At 33.9% G+C, this 19,473-nt stretch overlaps 1 protein-coding gene across 1 annotated transcript in view; it reads right to left on the bottom strand.

Annotated features, from left to right (window-relative positions):
• Positions 1 to 18,692, bottom strand: part of LOC123566713 (neuronal acetylcholine receptor subunit alpha-9-like) — a 41,410-nt gene extending 22,718 nt beyond the window's left edge. The window contains exon 1 of the mRNA XM_053549085.1: positions 18,582 to 18,692. Within this exon, the coding sequence (XP_053405060.1) occupies positions 18,582 to 18,692 (111 nt within the window). The remainder of the gene's footprint in view (positions 1 to 18,581) is intronic.
• Between the last annotated feature and the right edge of the window lie 781 nt (positions 18,693 to 19,473).

Genomic DNA, 19,473 nt, shown 5'->3' with positions numbered 1-19,473 from the left:
TTAATACTTGTATGTCGCGCCTTGTGCATGAGAATCACGTGGAGAGGAGTCCGGGGGCAAACGTCCCTGTAGTGACACTAATTTAAAACATAATATTACCGACTGGTAAATCTCTTACCAAAACACCACAATGCCTAACTATGTTTTAAAATTTACAAACCAGCTTAGCGCCAGTTTCATCTTATCTTAATTAATTAGTTTATATTTTTACTTCTTATAGCTGATATAGACCCTTAGCGGCAGCAACTCGATCAATACAATTTCCCTTATACCTGACAACATGTCTGTAGTCCACGCAAATCAAAACGTTGTATAACGAAACCAGGCTTTTAAGGTAAACATGCGAGGTTTTTCTTGTAATAAATATTCATATGGCCACCTTTTTCTGCATGGAAGGTAGGTTTTCACTAATTATAGTGTCGCAAAACATCCAGTATGACCTCCGCCATAGTTTGATTTACCTGTCAATTGTTTTTCATTTCACGCCCTATACTATTGCTATGGCAATGAGGACATAAATCAAACACATGAGCGGCTACATTTAAAGAAGGTTAACATTAATCCTGATTGAAAGTTCAGAGTTAGATACTCTGTATGACATTATTACTGGCATTAATAATCAAACTACCGGTAAGTAAATATTTATCTAAAACGAAGCATTGTTTATACCCGCTAAGTTTTGCTTTGAAGTACACTAGGTTTAATTTACTTTTGTAACAGCTTCCAATATCACGGTCGCACAAAACCTATGGCGATTATATTTGCCAAATCCTATTAACATGACAAATTATACATTTTAACGGTAGTACAAAAGATGTCGCACTGCTAACGCCCCTTGATATTTGTGCATATTACTAGCAGTACTTTTAAATTTATAAGACTATTGAGTGGTAGATATTGAATTTATCTATGAATTTATAGAATACAATCAAAGTTCAAGCCACACCTATTTTATTTCTTAGATATTACAGTATAAAAAATCGTATTGCTATTGCTATTGTATAGTGTAGTGTACTGTATTGCATGGTACTGTAGTATCGTACACTGTTACGTACTGTATATCTGAATCTATACTCTATGATTTTTCATAGAAGATAGCTTTGAATCTATCAAAAGTTGGGTTCTAAGTCATACATCTGCTAAGTTAATAAATAAACATTAACGAATTCTGCAAGAAGATCGTTTTGAAGCACGTGACGCAAACAAGCAGAATAATAGCAGAGATAATGAAATGTATAACACCGCTCTAGCACCCTATCTGGGTTAATAGCAAAACTGAATGTACTCGATGATCCCTAAGGACCAGAATATATACTAACACAGAGTCTAAGCACGTGGAAGCTATAACAGCAATATTGGCCAATTCGTTTAACCAAATCTGGGATACGCTGGCCATGTGAGCGGCAAGAAACAAAATTCTCGCCGGTTTTAGAATATTAAACGGCTACTTGAGCTGCATGTTAAAATTTGCTATTATGACCTGTTCCAAATAAGTCAGCATTTCTTCTTGTGGTATGTTTCCTGTGTGGGTATTAACCACAAATTTCCAAATGTTTAATTTGAATTTATATCGCGAAAATATATGATTTGCCGCTTAGCCTATCTCGCAAGTCTGGCGCGCATCGGAGTACGCCGGACAGACCCGTATAGTGCCGGGAAGCAAAACTAATGCCTAACCGGTTGCCAGCGGCGAAACGGCGTACACCGTAAATTTGAAACAACAAAGTGGCCTTATGTGTAGTGGTACCCATTTAACGTAGTGTGTTGTAGTTATAGTAACTGTTTGCTTGTTTCACACTCTAACCTTACTAACAGTAATAAAATGAAACGGAAAGTACAATAATAATCTAGTGACGCACTGAGGCAATCCTATCCAACCATAACAACACATGTGGAGTCAAGCGATATTCAAATTGATATTGCAATACTTAAAATGCAAACATTTAGCAGCTGAAAGACGGTATACTCTAGTACATAATGTTTAGAAAAATCGCGCTTTCACGTTTAATTTTATTAAAACAGGCGAAAAAAGGTTATAATTATGTCCGCGGAATAATCAATGACCGATTTTGAGTGTATGAATTTAAGTAAAAACGATTATGCTGTACATTATTTCTATTCTAATATGCCCTTTTTCTAAAACAGAAGACGAAATATAGTTACTGTAGCGCTCCTTTTTTAGGTAGCAACAAAACATCGCCCGTTAACGCGACGTCATTTTAGCGTAAGAAAACAACCAGACTCGCACTAAAACTAACGATAGATAGGAGATAACACTATAAGCACGCAAAATAATATTCAAAACGTATCATTATAATATTAATTTACGGCATGCATGACAAGTGATAAGCACTAGAGAAAGATGCTTTTCTTTCTTAAAGCCTTAAACTTGGATTCGTAAGCAAGTGTGACTAACTAACCTTACATTTGTTCTTAACCTAACGTTTTGAGTAGGTCAGTGAAAACAAGGTAATTCCCTAAAGCCATTCTGTGAAAAAAACAATGTATTTCAAATAATAATGGTGGACTCAGATTCACACAAAATATCAAGTACTGATAGAATAAATTAATATTCTCCTGCGAAATATCGCTTCATTTGTGTGAGTGATTGTCATAAAGGCAAATAAAACAGATTTAGTCCATTATCACTACTGTTTATAGAATAGAGAATTGTCCCATTAGTTTTAAAACCAGTTTCACGTTCTGGCTTTATACTGGTGTACTATTACCCTGTTTTCACGTATTATGTTATACAACAGGGTATTTGGTTGCTGATGAAAGGGTTTAGTTCGATGAGAATGAGAACTGTCTGAAGTCAGGGTAATTGTATAAACGCGTAAACCCCTATTTCTCTCTACAATGTTTACTAACCTTTCGAAGGCGGTGTTCCTGTGTATAAACTTGCCCTTTGTCAATATTGTTTCATACATTATCTGTTGTATTGTATTTAGTGGTGTAACGCCTATTTTACAACTGTAAAAATGTTTTCATTATGATATATATACCCCTTGTTGACGGGTATTTGAATCACTAAGTCAGCTATATCTTTCCACTATAATGTACATATGAGCCGCGCCATGAGAAACCCAACATAGTGGCTTTGCGACCAGGACTGATCCAGACCAGCCTGCGCATCCGCGCAGTCTGGTCAGGATCCATGCTGTCCGGTATCGATTTCTCTAATTGCAATAGGCTTTGACAGCGAACAGCATGGATCCTAACAAGACTGCGCGGATGCGCAGGCTGGTCTGGATCCATGCTGGTCGCAAAGCCACTTTGTTGGTTTTCTCATGGCACGGCTCATATGTTGATGACGTGCTATAGGTTTGCATACACTAAACACAGAAATGGCGGATGCCAATAGTTCTCATGACAGTTCACATTACATGTGAGTCTTTGCCTTTTGGACGCATTTTTATCATGAAATAATCGCAGTTAAAATAAGTAGGAGAAAACGTAGGACATATACAAACTACATAATTATATTTGGATGCTGACAATTGAAACACAGAGAAGATGCTTTCTTTCTTACGCCCACGTTCTAAGCAGCGTTGACCAACTATACCTACATTTTTTCTTAACCATCTTTAGTAGTCTTGGGAACGGGTATCCAGCGCTTCTGTGACAATGTATTTATAAATGGGGAACCGATCAACAAAAACGCTGAGATAATTACTTTTGCCCACGAATATTGCTTACATTGTGTTATGGTCTGTCAAAAGGCATAAAAGATTTAGTAATTTCATCTGTTTATATAAGTATTTATAAAATTTCACGTTATGGCTTATACTTATAACAAACGTTTTTATTAATGATACTAAAATATTTTATATGAAGGTTTTCGATACATGATTCAAGTTAGTACACTGTAACCGACGTAAAATGTTTACAATGAAGATTGTGTGGAAATTGCCTTTACTGTTATTTATTGTTATTTTTTAGTTCGGTACGCCTATTAAAACTGAAAAATTTTTATTTCATATAATAGCACTGTTGACGGTATTTGAATATAATTTATTTTTTCGCTTTACTACATGGAAAAACTAGTGTTTGTTGATGTGTTTTTATTTTTGTCGAATTTAAATTTGAGCATAATTTAACTAAGTATATTTTATGAGGAAGATGAATTTCAAAATATAAACTTTTGGTAAGGTCTCGCATCTATCATGTAATTTGATGAAATTGCTTAATTTTGTCTTATCTTTTCATGAATTGTGTAAGCCATTTTGCAGGTTTTGCCTTCTATGAAATCGTACGTTACGAAAATGTAAATGGGAGAGAAGAGCAATTATAATGTCCCTAACATTTTAAGAAAGTTATACTGATTTACAAGCAGGGGTTTGTTGTTTTGTTTCTTTCTTGAGGTCGTTCCGAAGAACTACAAATTAATATCGACATAGCATTAAACAATTCTTAGACACGTAAATAATTGCAAAATTGTATTTCTTCTATAGTTATAGTTTTAAAATTTGAATTTTGAAGAAGACATATGATATAAGAGAAAATCCGCAGACATTCACATATATATACTTTAATAATTATGAAAGAAAATAAAAAGTAAATAGAGAATACTACCATGATTATATAACAATGTCTCTTACCAGAACAGTAATATCCGCTTAATAGTAAAACACAATTCAATATTTTAGTTGTATATGTGCTACAAATTACATCTGTTAAAAACATTTTTTTTTGCGAGGAAAAAAAAAATTATGCAACCATAACGGAAACCGCGCTGCAGCTACCAGTCTGTAACTGATACATCTGATTTGATGTGTGTTAAGTCGATAACTAATTCAATATTTTAATAATATTGAACCTGACTGCAAAATAAAAAAAAGAGTATTTTGCCGTCCAGTTATTTGCAACATGGCCTCGAAGGAACGTTATTTTTTTAGTAATCAATGTACCCATCAGATTACAGTTTCATGCTAATGGCATTTCATGTTTTACCGTAATTTGTGATGAACTTTTCACTTATAAAGTAAACCAATAGCAGACCAGAAAGACTGCTGTATTGCAAGTCGATCAAACTTACAAGACGGTATTTTGGAAATGAGCCGCGCCATGAGAAAATCAACATAGTTACTTTGCAACCAGCATGGATACAGACCAGCCTGAGCATCCGCGCAGTCTGGTCAAGATCCATGCTGTTCGCTAACGGTTTCTCTAATTGCAATACGCTATGAAAGCGAACAGCATGGATCCTTACCAGACTGCGCGGATGCGCAGGCTGGTCTGGATCCAAGCTGGTCGCAAAGCCACTACATGTATGTTGGTTTTCTCATGGCACGGCTCAAATATATAATGCAATGGTAATAGCTGTTCCTGAGAAATTTTGAAAAGGGTAACAACCCCACTGAACGCTATGATAAACTATCGCTGAAATGCCTCCGTGCTTGAAAAGGATAATAAAGTATGACAGCACCATTACCTTTTCACTGTTTAGTGAACTTTCAAATGACCAGAAATATTAAGAATTCCGGCCAATGTATATGCATCACATTTGATGAAATACTCTGTTTAAAGTAGTTCACCACACAATTACATCAAAATTCATAGTAACTAATATGGCATTTTTAAGGAACCATAGCTACACGCTTTTGTAATTTACGAAGAAATAAGGATTCAGTGCATTGTACATTAAACATCCGTGCTTTTCTACATATATTCTTGTTTTGCTATTTGTATGTATATATGAAATTTTCAAGACAATGTTGATTTGAACTCACAAAATCACTTTATGTCAGTTGTAAACTAATTTATTAGTTCTACAGAAGATAAAGAGGGAAATCAAGAAAGACAATACAAATGTAACAGACTTGGGCTTACTATGTTTGTATGAGGTAAATGCACAACAATCCTAGAGTCCTCTAACACTGGCTTTAGCAAAATATCGAATGGACTGCATGGTCCCAAAAGACCAGAAAACTTAGCCACATTTAGTCCACACCTAAACAATTGATATGTTTTAACAAACTCTTGTCCAGAGTATAAAGCTAAGCTTAGGTCTTTGGTTTTTGTTTGTTATTCTTGCTGGTTATAACGTCACACCAATACCAGATTTTCATAGCGGTGAAAGACCAAATGTTCCACTTCGAGCCTTATATATTCAAAAACGAGCACGTGGATAGAACCACCAACCTTCCGTACTTCCTTACGTGAAGAATGCTACACCTAAACCGAGGTTTTAAATGTACAATGGCGAGAGAAACCTTTTGTTGTCAATATTATTCATCGTACCTCGTATTCTATATTCAATTCAAAATGTTTTTATTTGTTAAGTGTGAATGAATTATACAAAACCATGCTTTTTATTACTATATAGCACTATATATGTATTACTACATGAGTTATAACATGCTGTGTCTACAAATTATGTACTTGATTAAGAATTCATACACTGTTTATACAGATATGAGTTTGACCTTGTTAGGAAATAAAAACAACGACTGCATTTGCATCAAAGGTAATAAATTTGCATATTGATGAACATATTTAATAATCTATAAAATCCATGAATTTATGTTATTTGTAGCCCATCGTTATTAGACAACATTTGAGTCAACGAATGGGCTTTCATTCAGATTAATCTGGCATGCATTTAAGTGCCGACACTAAAAGCATATTAACTGAAAAAAAACGGAAACGCAAATAAAGGTAAAACAACTAGTGATATGCTTGTTATTCCTGTTATGCATATTCAAAGATAACATTGGATGATTTAAATTTTTGCAGGGGAGTTCTAAAGAAAAAAACAACAGTTTCAGTATTTATTAATTTATAAGAATAAGTTTTGATACAGAATTAATCAAAGTATAGGACCCGTAATAACAATCAACGATTTCAGTACATTTATGTATTCACGTAATAAACTTTGCTATTTTGGCAACCTTCGGCCATAAGAGAAATTGTTTTTTTTGCATGATAACCGAAGAATGCCGAATTCTTATACGGAAAATGCCGATCCACTGCTTAACTGAAAATTGTTTTTTTAGTTAAATAATCATTATAGAGACATACCGAAATGCTTCTATTTATATGTCATATTCTTCAGGATTAAGGACATTATGTGGCTTTGTGACCATAACAAAATTGTCTATTACATGGTCCCATGCCTTTTAAATACAATACATTGTTACATAAAGCTAAAATACAAGCAAGGGAAAATTTTATGTTTGAAATAAAAATGCTCACTTTTCAGGCTCCTTTTTTTGTTTGTTTGTTGTAAGGAAATGCAAAAGCATATATTTTTTTCTAAGTTTGATCAATACAAATATGGAGTATGATTTGTTTCTATTTGTAACAAGAACTAAATACATTGTTGAATCTGGGCTACTAATTAATGTAAGAGTATTATGAATAAAATCCTATACATTGATTAAATAAAATTGTATCCCAGACGGACTAGTCGTTATTAGGACAGCCAAATATGCACACAGAAAAACAATTCCGGAAGCTTTTTCTGTCCTGCTTTCTTCCTGTCCATACAAACATGAAAAGGCTTTGTCTGATATTAACCCGAACAGATGGTCACTCTATAAATAGAAATATATGAATCGTAACCTCGAAAGGACATCGTTAACTCATTTAGCAAATACAAATAGTTGCTGCTACACTAAAATAGTTTAAAAATAGCTTAGCTAAGTGTATGATTACAATCTTATTGAAAATAAGGAACAATTTGGCAAAAAACAACAACAACAACAACAACAAAAAAACCACATACACACACACACACTAAAATAACACAACAAAAAGCGGTAGTTTACATGTAGCCATCATAAAAACAATTACATGTTTTAGATGCGGTACTTTTAAATGGAGTCCATTAACTGATTCGTTAGATATTAAACCAAGAAGACAGAGATGAAACATGGCACCAAGATTTTGAATCTGCCTAAATTGACTTGGACTCAGTCTTGTAAAAGTGTATACTAGGTATTTTCAGAAAATCAGGTACTGTAACAGTAACTATAGTTTTATCAAATATTGAAGCCAGTCAGACCAAATAACATTGTCGATCCCCATTTATTTATTCTCAGTGTTTTACCAATTTTTACTGACGCAACCAAGTTTTCACAATGTTCATTTACATTTTTATATTAATTCAAATTAAGACAGGGGTAGGTGCATAAATGTTGCATATTTCATACATCTCAAGAGTAGAGCCAGTCAAAACGATTCATCTAATGCAACATCATAATTATCAATGTTTCAGTGATATCCTCTTATGGGTTTGATTATGTGATAGCGAATGACATATTTATTTAACCTTTTTCACGATGTATATCATTCCGCATAGAAATACATCTTCAAACACATAAAATTTGGTACTGCTTTGGTCCTGTAAAAGACGTAGTATATAAAAAAAAACAGGAATACTATCCATCCAAATTTTGCAGAAACCTTTGGAAACATCAGTTAATCATACTCTATTTTTATCAAACCAATTTATCTTAAACTATTAATGCCTGAATATTACCGTTAATATGATATTGTCTGGCCATTGATCTGCTTAATCGTTTTATTTTAATTAGAGACTTGAAAATATTAATAAAATATACGCTTTATTTTCCTGATTGTGGTAGTTCAAAACAAATATACAATAACGGTAGCGGCTGCTCTAAAACGTGCATCCAATTTAATTTACGTTTTCCAACAGTTTAAAATTTTTATGATGTACACAGGTCATATCATAGATAATGAGAGACTTTAAAGTAACGTACCACCACTAGAAGAAGACACCTACAGCTCAGTGTGCATGTATTTAACTAAAAATCTGAACTGGTGCAATATCATGAATATGTATAATAATTCACTTAAATCTCTACTATCACGTCTCACAAATCAGCAGGAACATTTTACCCTTGTTTACTGACGGGACCACATAATCATTCGGGCAAAAGCAGTTTTACTCCTTGTTAGGACAAAACATAAAAATAAAATGGTAAGTGCGCGGAGCACAGCAAATATATCTAGAGCCAAACATAGTAGGGGGTTCAGTGTATGCATTAAATGGTGAAATTACTGTTAAAACTGACCAAAAGTATCAGATTTTTAAATGGCATTACCTATATCACGTACAATGTTTCATCTTTCAGTGTAAATAATGCATATTAACTACTGCAATGCAAATTTTTTATTTCTTGAATCGGGGAACTATTGGAAGTTGAATCGACATTTCAGTGAGACCACCGAAAATGTGTTTTCGCTAATTGTGTTGATGAATTTTAGGCTTTTATTTGTGCAGTAGTGATAGTAAAATGCATTTCCTCTGCTATTGTGCTATTTACAGTAATTTTAACTACATAAATTGATAAAAGGGTCAATTTTCGTCAATTTTGTTTACAAAATATCACTTTTTAGACACATTTCTTGAGAATTTTTATAGAAAAATAATAATTTTCCATCTATATCACTGTTTCATGTAATTCAGCTGTAGTGTTTCCCAATACCACAAAAAAATCAAGGTAGATGTGATAACTAAGCGAGCTTTTTAGGATTTGTATGCTATAGACGATGTTTATTTCATACCCACCCACTTTTTTTATAAAACAATTTTTTTTATATTGGTCTTTTTCTTAATCTAAGCTACTTTCTGTTTGCCTTTTCATGTACTTAAGTAACAGTTGCTTTATTCTAATAATCTTGTGCATTTCAAAAAGTGAATTAAGCTGTATTTGAACAATGACAATGATTTCTTAGACATTTTAACCATTTTGGTGCCATTTTTACTTGATATTTTTATAGTGAAAATTATTACAAATTTTCACCGCGCATATCTCAAAGCCTACTGGGAATATTTTTAAGATCTATACCTCATTTTTGATCTGAAAATGTTTACTTGTGTACTTTCAACCTGTTGTAAAATAAAAGCAAATACAATATCAAAGAAAAAACACCAGAACCCCCTAAACATAGACAAGTTGATCCGTTACAAAGAGCATCTTTAGTGTAAAGGTATAGCAGACAGGCTACTTCAAATATGCATGAACAAGTATACACTTACAAATATTGCAGGTGGTCAGTTACTGTATAAGTTGGAGTAATTGTACTAACGCGACAACAGCTCTCTTCCGAAAATACTCAAAATGACCTTCACCTTTACTTATTTGCACATTCATAGTATGTTTCCTTTCAGATGAATATTTGCCAAAATAAATGTGTTCAAAATGGCACGTCAGTGTAAGAAATTAACTGATCATTTAACAGACAATGTCGGAAGCCAAGGTGATTTTCAAACAAATTTATATATTTATATTACGATAAAACTATCTTATTTGCAATTGATGTTGAATATTATTATTTTATTAATTACATGCAACTGTGTATGTTCAACACTACTATAAGGTTCATTAAGTCTTCAACATGTTAAAGGTATGGAAAAAATAAACAAATAATATTGTACAGTTTCACAACTGAAGGCAAAAAATCTTCTTATCTCCCTAAGCGTGTACCTCAAACTTAATACATATGGTGTGTTTATATAATTTACAGAGCATAATATACAGAAAAAAGATGAACACATGTTGTGATGTGAGTTTGAGAAACCAGGCAACATTTTGTTTGGGTTGTTTAATTTATCATTTACCTAAGACATTCCCACAAGTAATCAAGTGAGAGATTAATGTTATTGTACGAAGTTAAGCCACCGACAACCGTTGTTTGTTATTTTACATAAAGGTACACTGATCGGTATTGTATGAGTATGTACACTGTTTTAAAGTTAGCTGAATTATTATAAAAAAATCTTTTGCTGGAGATATGTTGAAACACTTTAATTTCATTTAAAGTGTATAAATATTGAGAGAAAAATCGATACAGGTTTACAGCGCTATTTATAGCGAGTGAAAACCAAAAAGTGGAAACACACAGAGGTTTACTCAAAAGTGTTTCGCCACTAGTAAATGTATTAGGCATTTATCAATATTTGTTCAAAACTGACAAAAATCTTTATATTTTATTAAGGTGTATTTGCTTTATTTGTCTTTTCACTTACATACTTACAAACCAAAACGTATTTGCCTATTAACTTGACGTGAACGCCCAGCTTATGACGCCCATGTATGTTTCCATCATTTTGCATTCCCCAAACCTGTTGACATACTGCAGTAGATAATAATAGTTTGACTAGTTTATGGTATTTCTTTTTTTTTTTCATACGAAACATCAGCGTAATTATGTAATGTCTCTTTGTAAATAATGATTTCCTGAAGAATTGTTCAACAATGGTGTAATTACTTATAAAATGAATATGCCGAAAGAAGTGGAAATAATGCATTGTTTACCATACAAAATAATATATTATGTATATGTTGATGACAAAGTTCTTTAAATTGTACGAAACCTTTCCCACGCGTCTATATAAAAATCCATTGAAAGTATACATAATATCAGGACTGAGTAGAGACTAGCATTGTGGTGGTGCACTTCCGTTTCTCAAGGTTTAACACAACAGCATATTGATAGCTAACTGATCGTTTATAATAGCTATGGACTGTCACTCTCCTTCTTTTAGCTTTATGCAAAAACATTAAACTTGCATTGCTTCCCTGTTGGAAATTCATGCAACATTATTTCTCGAGGTAAACTATCGATTATGCTACGTACTTGAGAGCAAACCCGGATGTGATACCATTCTTGACATCTGTCAATCTTTGTGAAGTACTGAACTGATTGATTCTTTTAAATATTTGCAATTGAATTAGAATTATTGCCTACTATTTGATACACTAAATTCGCAACATGTTAATTTTCGCGGGTTTCGGCTTTATTCCGCAAGATCTATGCATATAAGCTTATCATTCTAAAGGCCTCCAAGAGTGATAGTATGATATTTTTGAATTTTCAAAATAACTTACACAATGTCTATTTTATGGTTAATTTTTTCCCCATTGTAAATATCAGGCAAATCACAATTTCGAAAAAAAGCTTTGGGAACTTTATAAAATTTTACATGGAAATGTTGATTTATGCTAAGTAAGATATCCTGCAGTTTTGTAACACACGAAAGTGTCTACAGAACCCTGAGAAACATTAAAACCTAATCGGAATTCTGATATTAAAAATCTAGATAAACTCAGAAATATAATATTATATCACATAAGATGTTGCGCGAGGTACATTCCCATCTATGACATTGAATATATTGAAATAAGAAACGTATATTTTATAAACAGATGTTAAAAAGCAAGGATGAATATCAAACAAATAAAGGTACGTTCCAAAAACGCAGCTCCCCCAGAGCGCAAACCATAGCAATGCATTGGAATCGGCGCTCTCACGAGAGTCCACCTAAAAAAAAAATCACGACGGATACTACAATCTGCCAGCGACAAGCATTGAATGGATTCTGACTAAATTACGACGCATTTGGCTTTAATTAATATTAAAACTACCACTTCTCCGTGACTATTTGATAAACGACATTGTGTCTGAAATCATTAGTCCTTCACCTCTGATTCATGTGGGTTAGTTGGCAGTTACTTGCGGAGAACAGGTTTGTACTGGTACAGAATCCAGGAACACTGGTTAGGTTAACTGCCCGCCGTTACCTGACTGAAATACGGCGTTAAACCCAAAACAAACAAACAAAACTGATGACATGACGTACATCAGCATAACAGAAGTTAGAGAAAATCAATATAATTATTAATAAAACCGTTTTTAAGAAAATGTCTCACCACATCTAGATTTCACATAGATAAGAACTTGCTTTTTGAATGCATTAAGCGAAGCTGAAGTCTTTGTAAGAAATATTATTCATCGTACTTATTCCTTTTTATTCAAATTAAAATACTTTTGATTTATTAAACATGAAAATATATAATTCATACTCTGCTCATAGTTGTAGGTTTTATTTGAAACTCGTTATAGAATTAAATATAAAATCATAGCCTTATCAGAGGTAATAACAAGAGGGCCAAGATGGCCCTAGGCCGCCCACCTGAGAAACATACCATAACAGTGTAAACATGTTTGACCTAGTGATTTCATGGGAACAAATATTCTGACCAATTTTCATTAAGATTGGACCAAAAATGTGGTCTCTTAACTGTAAACAAGTAATTTCTTCAATTTGACCTAGTGACCTAGTTTTTTAGCAAAGATGACCTACATTTGAACTTGACCTAGATTTGATCAAGGCAATCATTCTGACAAAACCTCAATTGAAAAATACAGCCTCTATCGCATACAAAACGTTTTTCTTTGATTTGTCCCAGGGACCTAGTTCTTGATTCCAAATTACTCATATTCAAACGCAACCTTTTTTTCATAAGGCTATCATTCTGACCAAATTTCATGAAGATCAATTGAAAAATACAGCCTCTATCGCATACACAAGGTTTTTCTTTGATTTGACCTAGTGACCTAGTTTTTGATTCCAGATGACCTATTTTCAAACTTGGCCTAGATTTCATCAAGGTTATTATTCTGACTAAAATTCATGAAGATCAATTGAAAAATACAGCCTCTATGAAATACACAAGGTTTTTCTTTGGTTTGACCTAGTGACCTAGTTTTTGATCCCAGAATTGAATTTGATCTAGATTTTATCAAGGTCATATTTCTGACCCAATGTCATGCAGATCAGTTGAAAAACACAGCCTCTATCGCATACACAAGCTAAATGTTGACAGACGACAGACGACGGACGCCGGACATCGAGCGATCACAATAACTCACCTTTGCTCAGGTGAGCTAAAAATGCACATCAATGAAGAAGTTCAATATTAAATACAATCCATGTCAATAACAAGGCATTTGGTACATCCGGAGTTTTTGTATATATTCAGTCTATCATCCAATAAAAACATCTGAACCAATAAAAAGCTTTGATATAAATAAGTTAGTGAGGTATCTGAAGTCAAGAGACGAAGAGCATTTTAATGGAAAAAAGCGGAAACATAAATTACAAAAACTAGTGTCATGTCTAACATATATAATATAATCTCGTGACAGAATTTAAAATGCTTGACATTTTTGCACAAGAACTCTTTCAAAGAGAGAAGATAAGATCAAATGTTCAGCCATATCAGAACCAGGTTGGAACTTTTACAGGGAAAGCAACTCCTCAGCACAATCACTCGGATAATGATCCAGTGCTGACATTTTTAAATAGAATGCAATTCATTAGCACAATATCTCGGATAATGATCTGGGACAGAACTTTTACATGGAAAGAGATTCGTCAGTACAATGTCTTTGATAGTGATAAGAAGTACTCTCAGTAGACTTCTATCGTGTACTGTAATTCCCAGATTAAATTTACCTTCGTAACAGTACTCGTTTTCTGTTTTGTGGCGGCTGTAAAATGCCGCCCTGTACTTGGACTGAGTATTGTTATCAATTCTCATTTATTATTATTATCATTCGTGTCAAGCCGGTGTAAACTGTATGTGCTGCACACATTTCATTACCCCTCATAAGCATATAAAACCAAGCCGAGTCTGCTATTATGGTAAGTGCTGCACACATTTCATTACCCCTCATAAGCATATAAAACCAAGCCGAGTCTGCTATTATGGTAAGTGCTGCACACATTTCATTATCCCTCATAAGCATATAAAACCAAGCCGAGTCTGCTTTGATAGGTGTTGCACACATTTCATTACCCTAATAAAATATAAAGTCGAGCGGAGTCTGCTGTTATGATAGGTGCTACACACATTCCATTATCCCTAATTAACATATAAAGTCGAGCCGAGTCTGCTATTATGGTAGGTGCTACACATATTTCATTAACCCTCATAAGCATATAAAACCAAGCCGAGGCTGCTATTATGGTAAGTGCTGCACACATTTCATTAACCCTCATAAGCATATAAAACCAAGCCGAGGCTGCTATTATGGTAGGTGCTACACATATTTCATTAACCCTCATAAGCATATAAAACCAAGCCGAGGCTGCTATGATAGGCGCTGCACACATTTCATTATCCCTCATAAGCATATAAAACCAAGCCGAGGCTGCTATTATGGTAGGTGCTACACATATTTCATTAACCCTCATAAGCATATAAAACCAAGCCGAGGCTGCTATTATGGTAGGTGCTACACATATTTCATTAACCCTCATAAGCATATAAAACCAAGCCGAGGCTGCTATTATGGTAAGTGCTACACATATTTCATTAACCCTCATAAGCATATAAAACCAAGCCGAGGCTGCTATTATGGTAGGTGCTACACATATTTCATTAACCCTCATAAGCATATAAAACCAAGCCGAGGCTGCTATGTTAGGTGCTGCACACATTTCATTACCATTCATAGACACAAAAATTCAAACCGAGTCAGCTATTATGATAGGAGCTGACCTCATGAACATACTAAATCAAACTCAGTCTGATACTATTTTTCCTTCGTCCTATTATAGGTTTAATTGAGGTACCAAGTACCGTGTGATTTTTATATCAATCTTTATTGCACGTAAGTTTCAGATTTATAATTTAAAATTTTGAAATTTAAAATATTTCTAGACATACCAGTAAAAGACATAGGAAATCCATAGTAAATTAGAAAAAGTAAAAATCCCATTGTTGCTAACGTTAATTTGCGAAACCTTTATTATAATATCTCTTTAAAGCTGTATATATATATATATCTAACCAATTTATCTAAACCTATTAATGCCTGAATATAACCGTTATTATCATACTGTTTTGTCCATTGATCTGTTTAATTATTCTATATTGAGTGACTAGAAAATGTTAATTAAATGAAAGTTTCATCTTTTATGATTGCTATCTGTTAAAGCAAATATACCAATGGTTTATCAATCTAAACGTGATGTTTATCAGCGATATCAAATTTAATTACGTGTTCAATAAATGACACAGTATCATCGTCCCTAGAAATAGAAAAAGGTATCAAAGTCTTAATTACATACAAAAGTATGGAAAGTCGCATTCATTTTATCCAATATAAAGGATAAAAATTCACATCGCAAAAATCAGCGTTAATAAATCAACGGTAGGTAAAATTTTGTTTACTTAGTCTTGAACATTATTCTGATAATATGGGTCTTACGTTAAAAATATGATTTCGGGCACAGTTTCAAAACTCTAGCATATAACTAGTTGTTACTGACTGAAAACAGTTCCAATTCTCTGAAGAGGCCGCTCATTCTGTGACATATCTGTAAATTTTATAAACAGGTTACAAAATACTCGATATATGGAACTCGCTTATCTTAAAATTCCGGCTATCTCGAAGATATTCGAAAACACTTGCACAAAAAATTATATTTTCATTCGAATTTTTGTTATCTCGAACTAAACGATCGATCCCTTGGAATTCGAAAAAACGAGTTTCAGCTGTACATGTATTTGCTTAATCCTCCACGTCTACATCAGACATATGAAAGTAATCTTCTTTGCTGAACATCTGTTTTACAACCTCATTTCGTTCTAGAAACCCTTGCTAACATATATTTGTTATGAAAATGACAACATGATTCCTGAAAAAATTATGCTATGATATGTTATTGAACTGGAATAAAGTATTATTTACATTAATCACAAGAGATCCCCGCAAACAATTAAACAGAATTAGGCGTGGGTTCAGTGTCAATAGAAATTAAATACAGTATAACCGCTCTTTTTTGCCAATTACTGTTGAACAGAATGCACGGTTGTTTTATCTGTGTAGAAAGTTGAGACTTTAACAGGCAATGTTTGATGGCAACAAAAGATACAAATACAACAATCGGTATGTGTTCTCAACATTTCATTGAAACAGCTGGCCTTATGATAATTTTGAAAAAAGCAAGAATTTGAAAACCTATAGCATGGACAAGTGTGACAGAAAATTAAACGTAATAACGTATTGCACGTATGCAATTACAGAGGCAATAATACAAGTAATTAATACTTATAGGAGGGGCCTCCGTTGCCGTGTGGTTAAGGTCGCTGACTTCAAATCACTTGCCCCTAATCGATGTGGGTTCGAGCCTCACTCGGTGCGTTGAATTCTTCATGTGAGAAAGCCATCCAGCTGGCTAACGGAAGGTCGGTGGTTCTACCCAGGTGTCTACTCGTGATGAAATAATGCACGATGGGGCAACTGGGGTCTTCCTCCATTATCAAAACTGCAAAGTCGCCATATGACCTATAATTGTGCCGGTGCGACGTTAAACTCAACAAAATAAATAAATAAATACCTATAGGTTGGTATTTTACAAACAGAGTACATTACAGTCTCTCCAGACCAAACATTGATCGTAAGACTAAAATACACAGATGTTGTTGCTCTGAGGAGTTCAACTTTTTACAAATTGTGTCATAAAAGGGCGGGTCGTGTTTTACTTTGCTACTTTTAGGCGTCGTTAGCAGAATTTATACTGCATATGATCAATTCTGACCAAAATAGTGTATTCTCAGAACTGCTGATATGACATGCACAAGAAAGAAAAACAGTAACATCAGAGCTTTAAGCTTGACAAGGAGCTAGACATTTACTAGGTGGAGTGTATTTAAATCATATTCAGTTATCGCTGTTGAGAGTGTATCTAAGCGATACAGTTCTTGATGTTCAAGCTTTATATTGTTCGAGAAACAGTTAGACATGGTGGTTTTTCTTGGAAATTAAAGAAAATGTGTCTGATTAAATTGAAGGAAACTACTAGGGAAAACAATACATCCTGCTTGAAGTAATTTCAACAAAAAATGTAATGAAATGCGCAACTTTCCTCTTGTCCCCTAGCAAAGGCTTCAGTAGAACATCATCTTGCAGCACTTGCAGTTAAATATTGACTTTACTCAATGATCACAAAAAAACACAGTCAATAATTACTGGTAAATTTAGTAATTTTACTTCTTAGAAGGCTAATATATATTTCTGCTAAATCCATTTAAAGGAACACAAAAACCTTTTTTAACATGTATGCTTAGCTATTGACGCACTTCCGTACATGACATTTAAGGTAACTGAAATATATGAAATGACTAAACCAATAATTATGTAATTTAGCAATTAAACAATCTATAAATGTTCTTTGGAGTAGAAGGACTTGCACTTTGTTAACGATTCCCAACAAGAATAGCATATTGTTGCGTACAAATATGCTTTCGCTCTTATGTTTTTCTTCCAAAACATGCTTTATGCCTCCCTGCTGGAAATGTATTCGGCATTGCTCGTACGTAAAGCTTTTCGAAATTATCAATTCTTCTGAATAAAGGTTCACAAAAACCAACTTACTAGAGAGAAACTTTTCATGTTAAACATGGAAAATGTAAACATTCGCATTCTGGCATTTCCTATATGGAATATTGAACAGATCTAGTCTTAAATGATTTTCATTGTAAAATTCTATCAATTAACAGTATGGTTCCTGTTTCCGTTCATTGCACTTATTTTTCAGTTTATTTGTTTTATTTCAGAAATGATATCTAAATACCAGGAGGTTATGATCTAACAAGCCATATAGTTTATTCTGATTGTTTAACAGATTGATTTAAAGATTTGACCGTACTCTAGTCCTCCAGTCTTAATAAACACGACATTCTAGTTATCACGTTTCCATTTTCTCGGACGAGCATTTACTATAATTCTTTGATAATAAAGACCCAAGGTACCCATCCAGACATTATTTTAGGAGCAGGCGGGTACTTTGATACGTCTATCGACATCCCGCTAGACAGATAGAAAGCTGAGTCACACTCACTTGAACCAATGTCATAATTCATTTTATAATTTTAACCCGCAATAGGGAAAACAAGGACGTATCATTTTTTTTGCCGACTAGTCTTAATACATTCCAAAGTCTTAAAAATATTGATTTTATCAAATTCTACAGTGTAGAGAAAAAGAGGAAACCAACAATAAATCTAGGGTAAAACACAGCACAGCAAACATTACTAAAGTGAGAATAAATTGATTTACATAAATTTTGCACTTTATACTTCGTCACCACACATTACCTAAAATAGCCCGGTTTGAACATGTCATTAGATTAAACAATATCAGGTTTAAATTGGCACATATGATGATGGATCAAGAAGCCAATGTCGTGTTCCTTGTCTTAGAGGACAAAGTATTGGAAAGTCAGCACTGAGACCCAAGTAGCTTCATTAAATATGTTATAATCTATTTTACGTTAAGGAGGAATGCTTTCTGCGAACTTATGTGTGTGTGTTCGGGTTTAACGTTATTTTCAACAATTTTTCAGTCATATAAACAACGGTGTCTACTTGTAGCAGTGAGCACAATGCCCAACTTTATAGTGCTGCTTCAATGGAATATCACGACGTAGACACGTGGCATGATACCCCACCCAGTCACATTATACTGACACCGGGCTGACCAGTCCTAGCACTATCCTCTTAATGCTGAGCGCCAAGCGAGGAAGCTAATAGTACCATTTTTTTACGTTTTTGGTATGACGCGGCCGGGAATCGAACCCATGACCTTCCGCACTCGAAGCGGACGCTCTACCACTAGGCTACCGAGGTGGTTTCTGCGAACTTC

The sequence above is a fragment of the Mercenaria mercenaria genome, chromosome 8 (genome assembly GCF_021730395.1).
Source record: "Mercenaria mercenaria strain notata chromosome 8, MADL_Memer_1, whole genome shotgun sequence".
NCBI classification, from domain to species: Eukaryota; Metazoa; Mollusca; class Bivalvia; order Venerida; family Veneridae; genus Mercenaria; species Mercenaria mercenaria.
The sequence above is the reverse complement of the archived record's forward strand: the minus strand, read 5'-3'. Positions and strand labels throughout refer to the sequence as shown.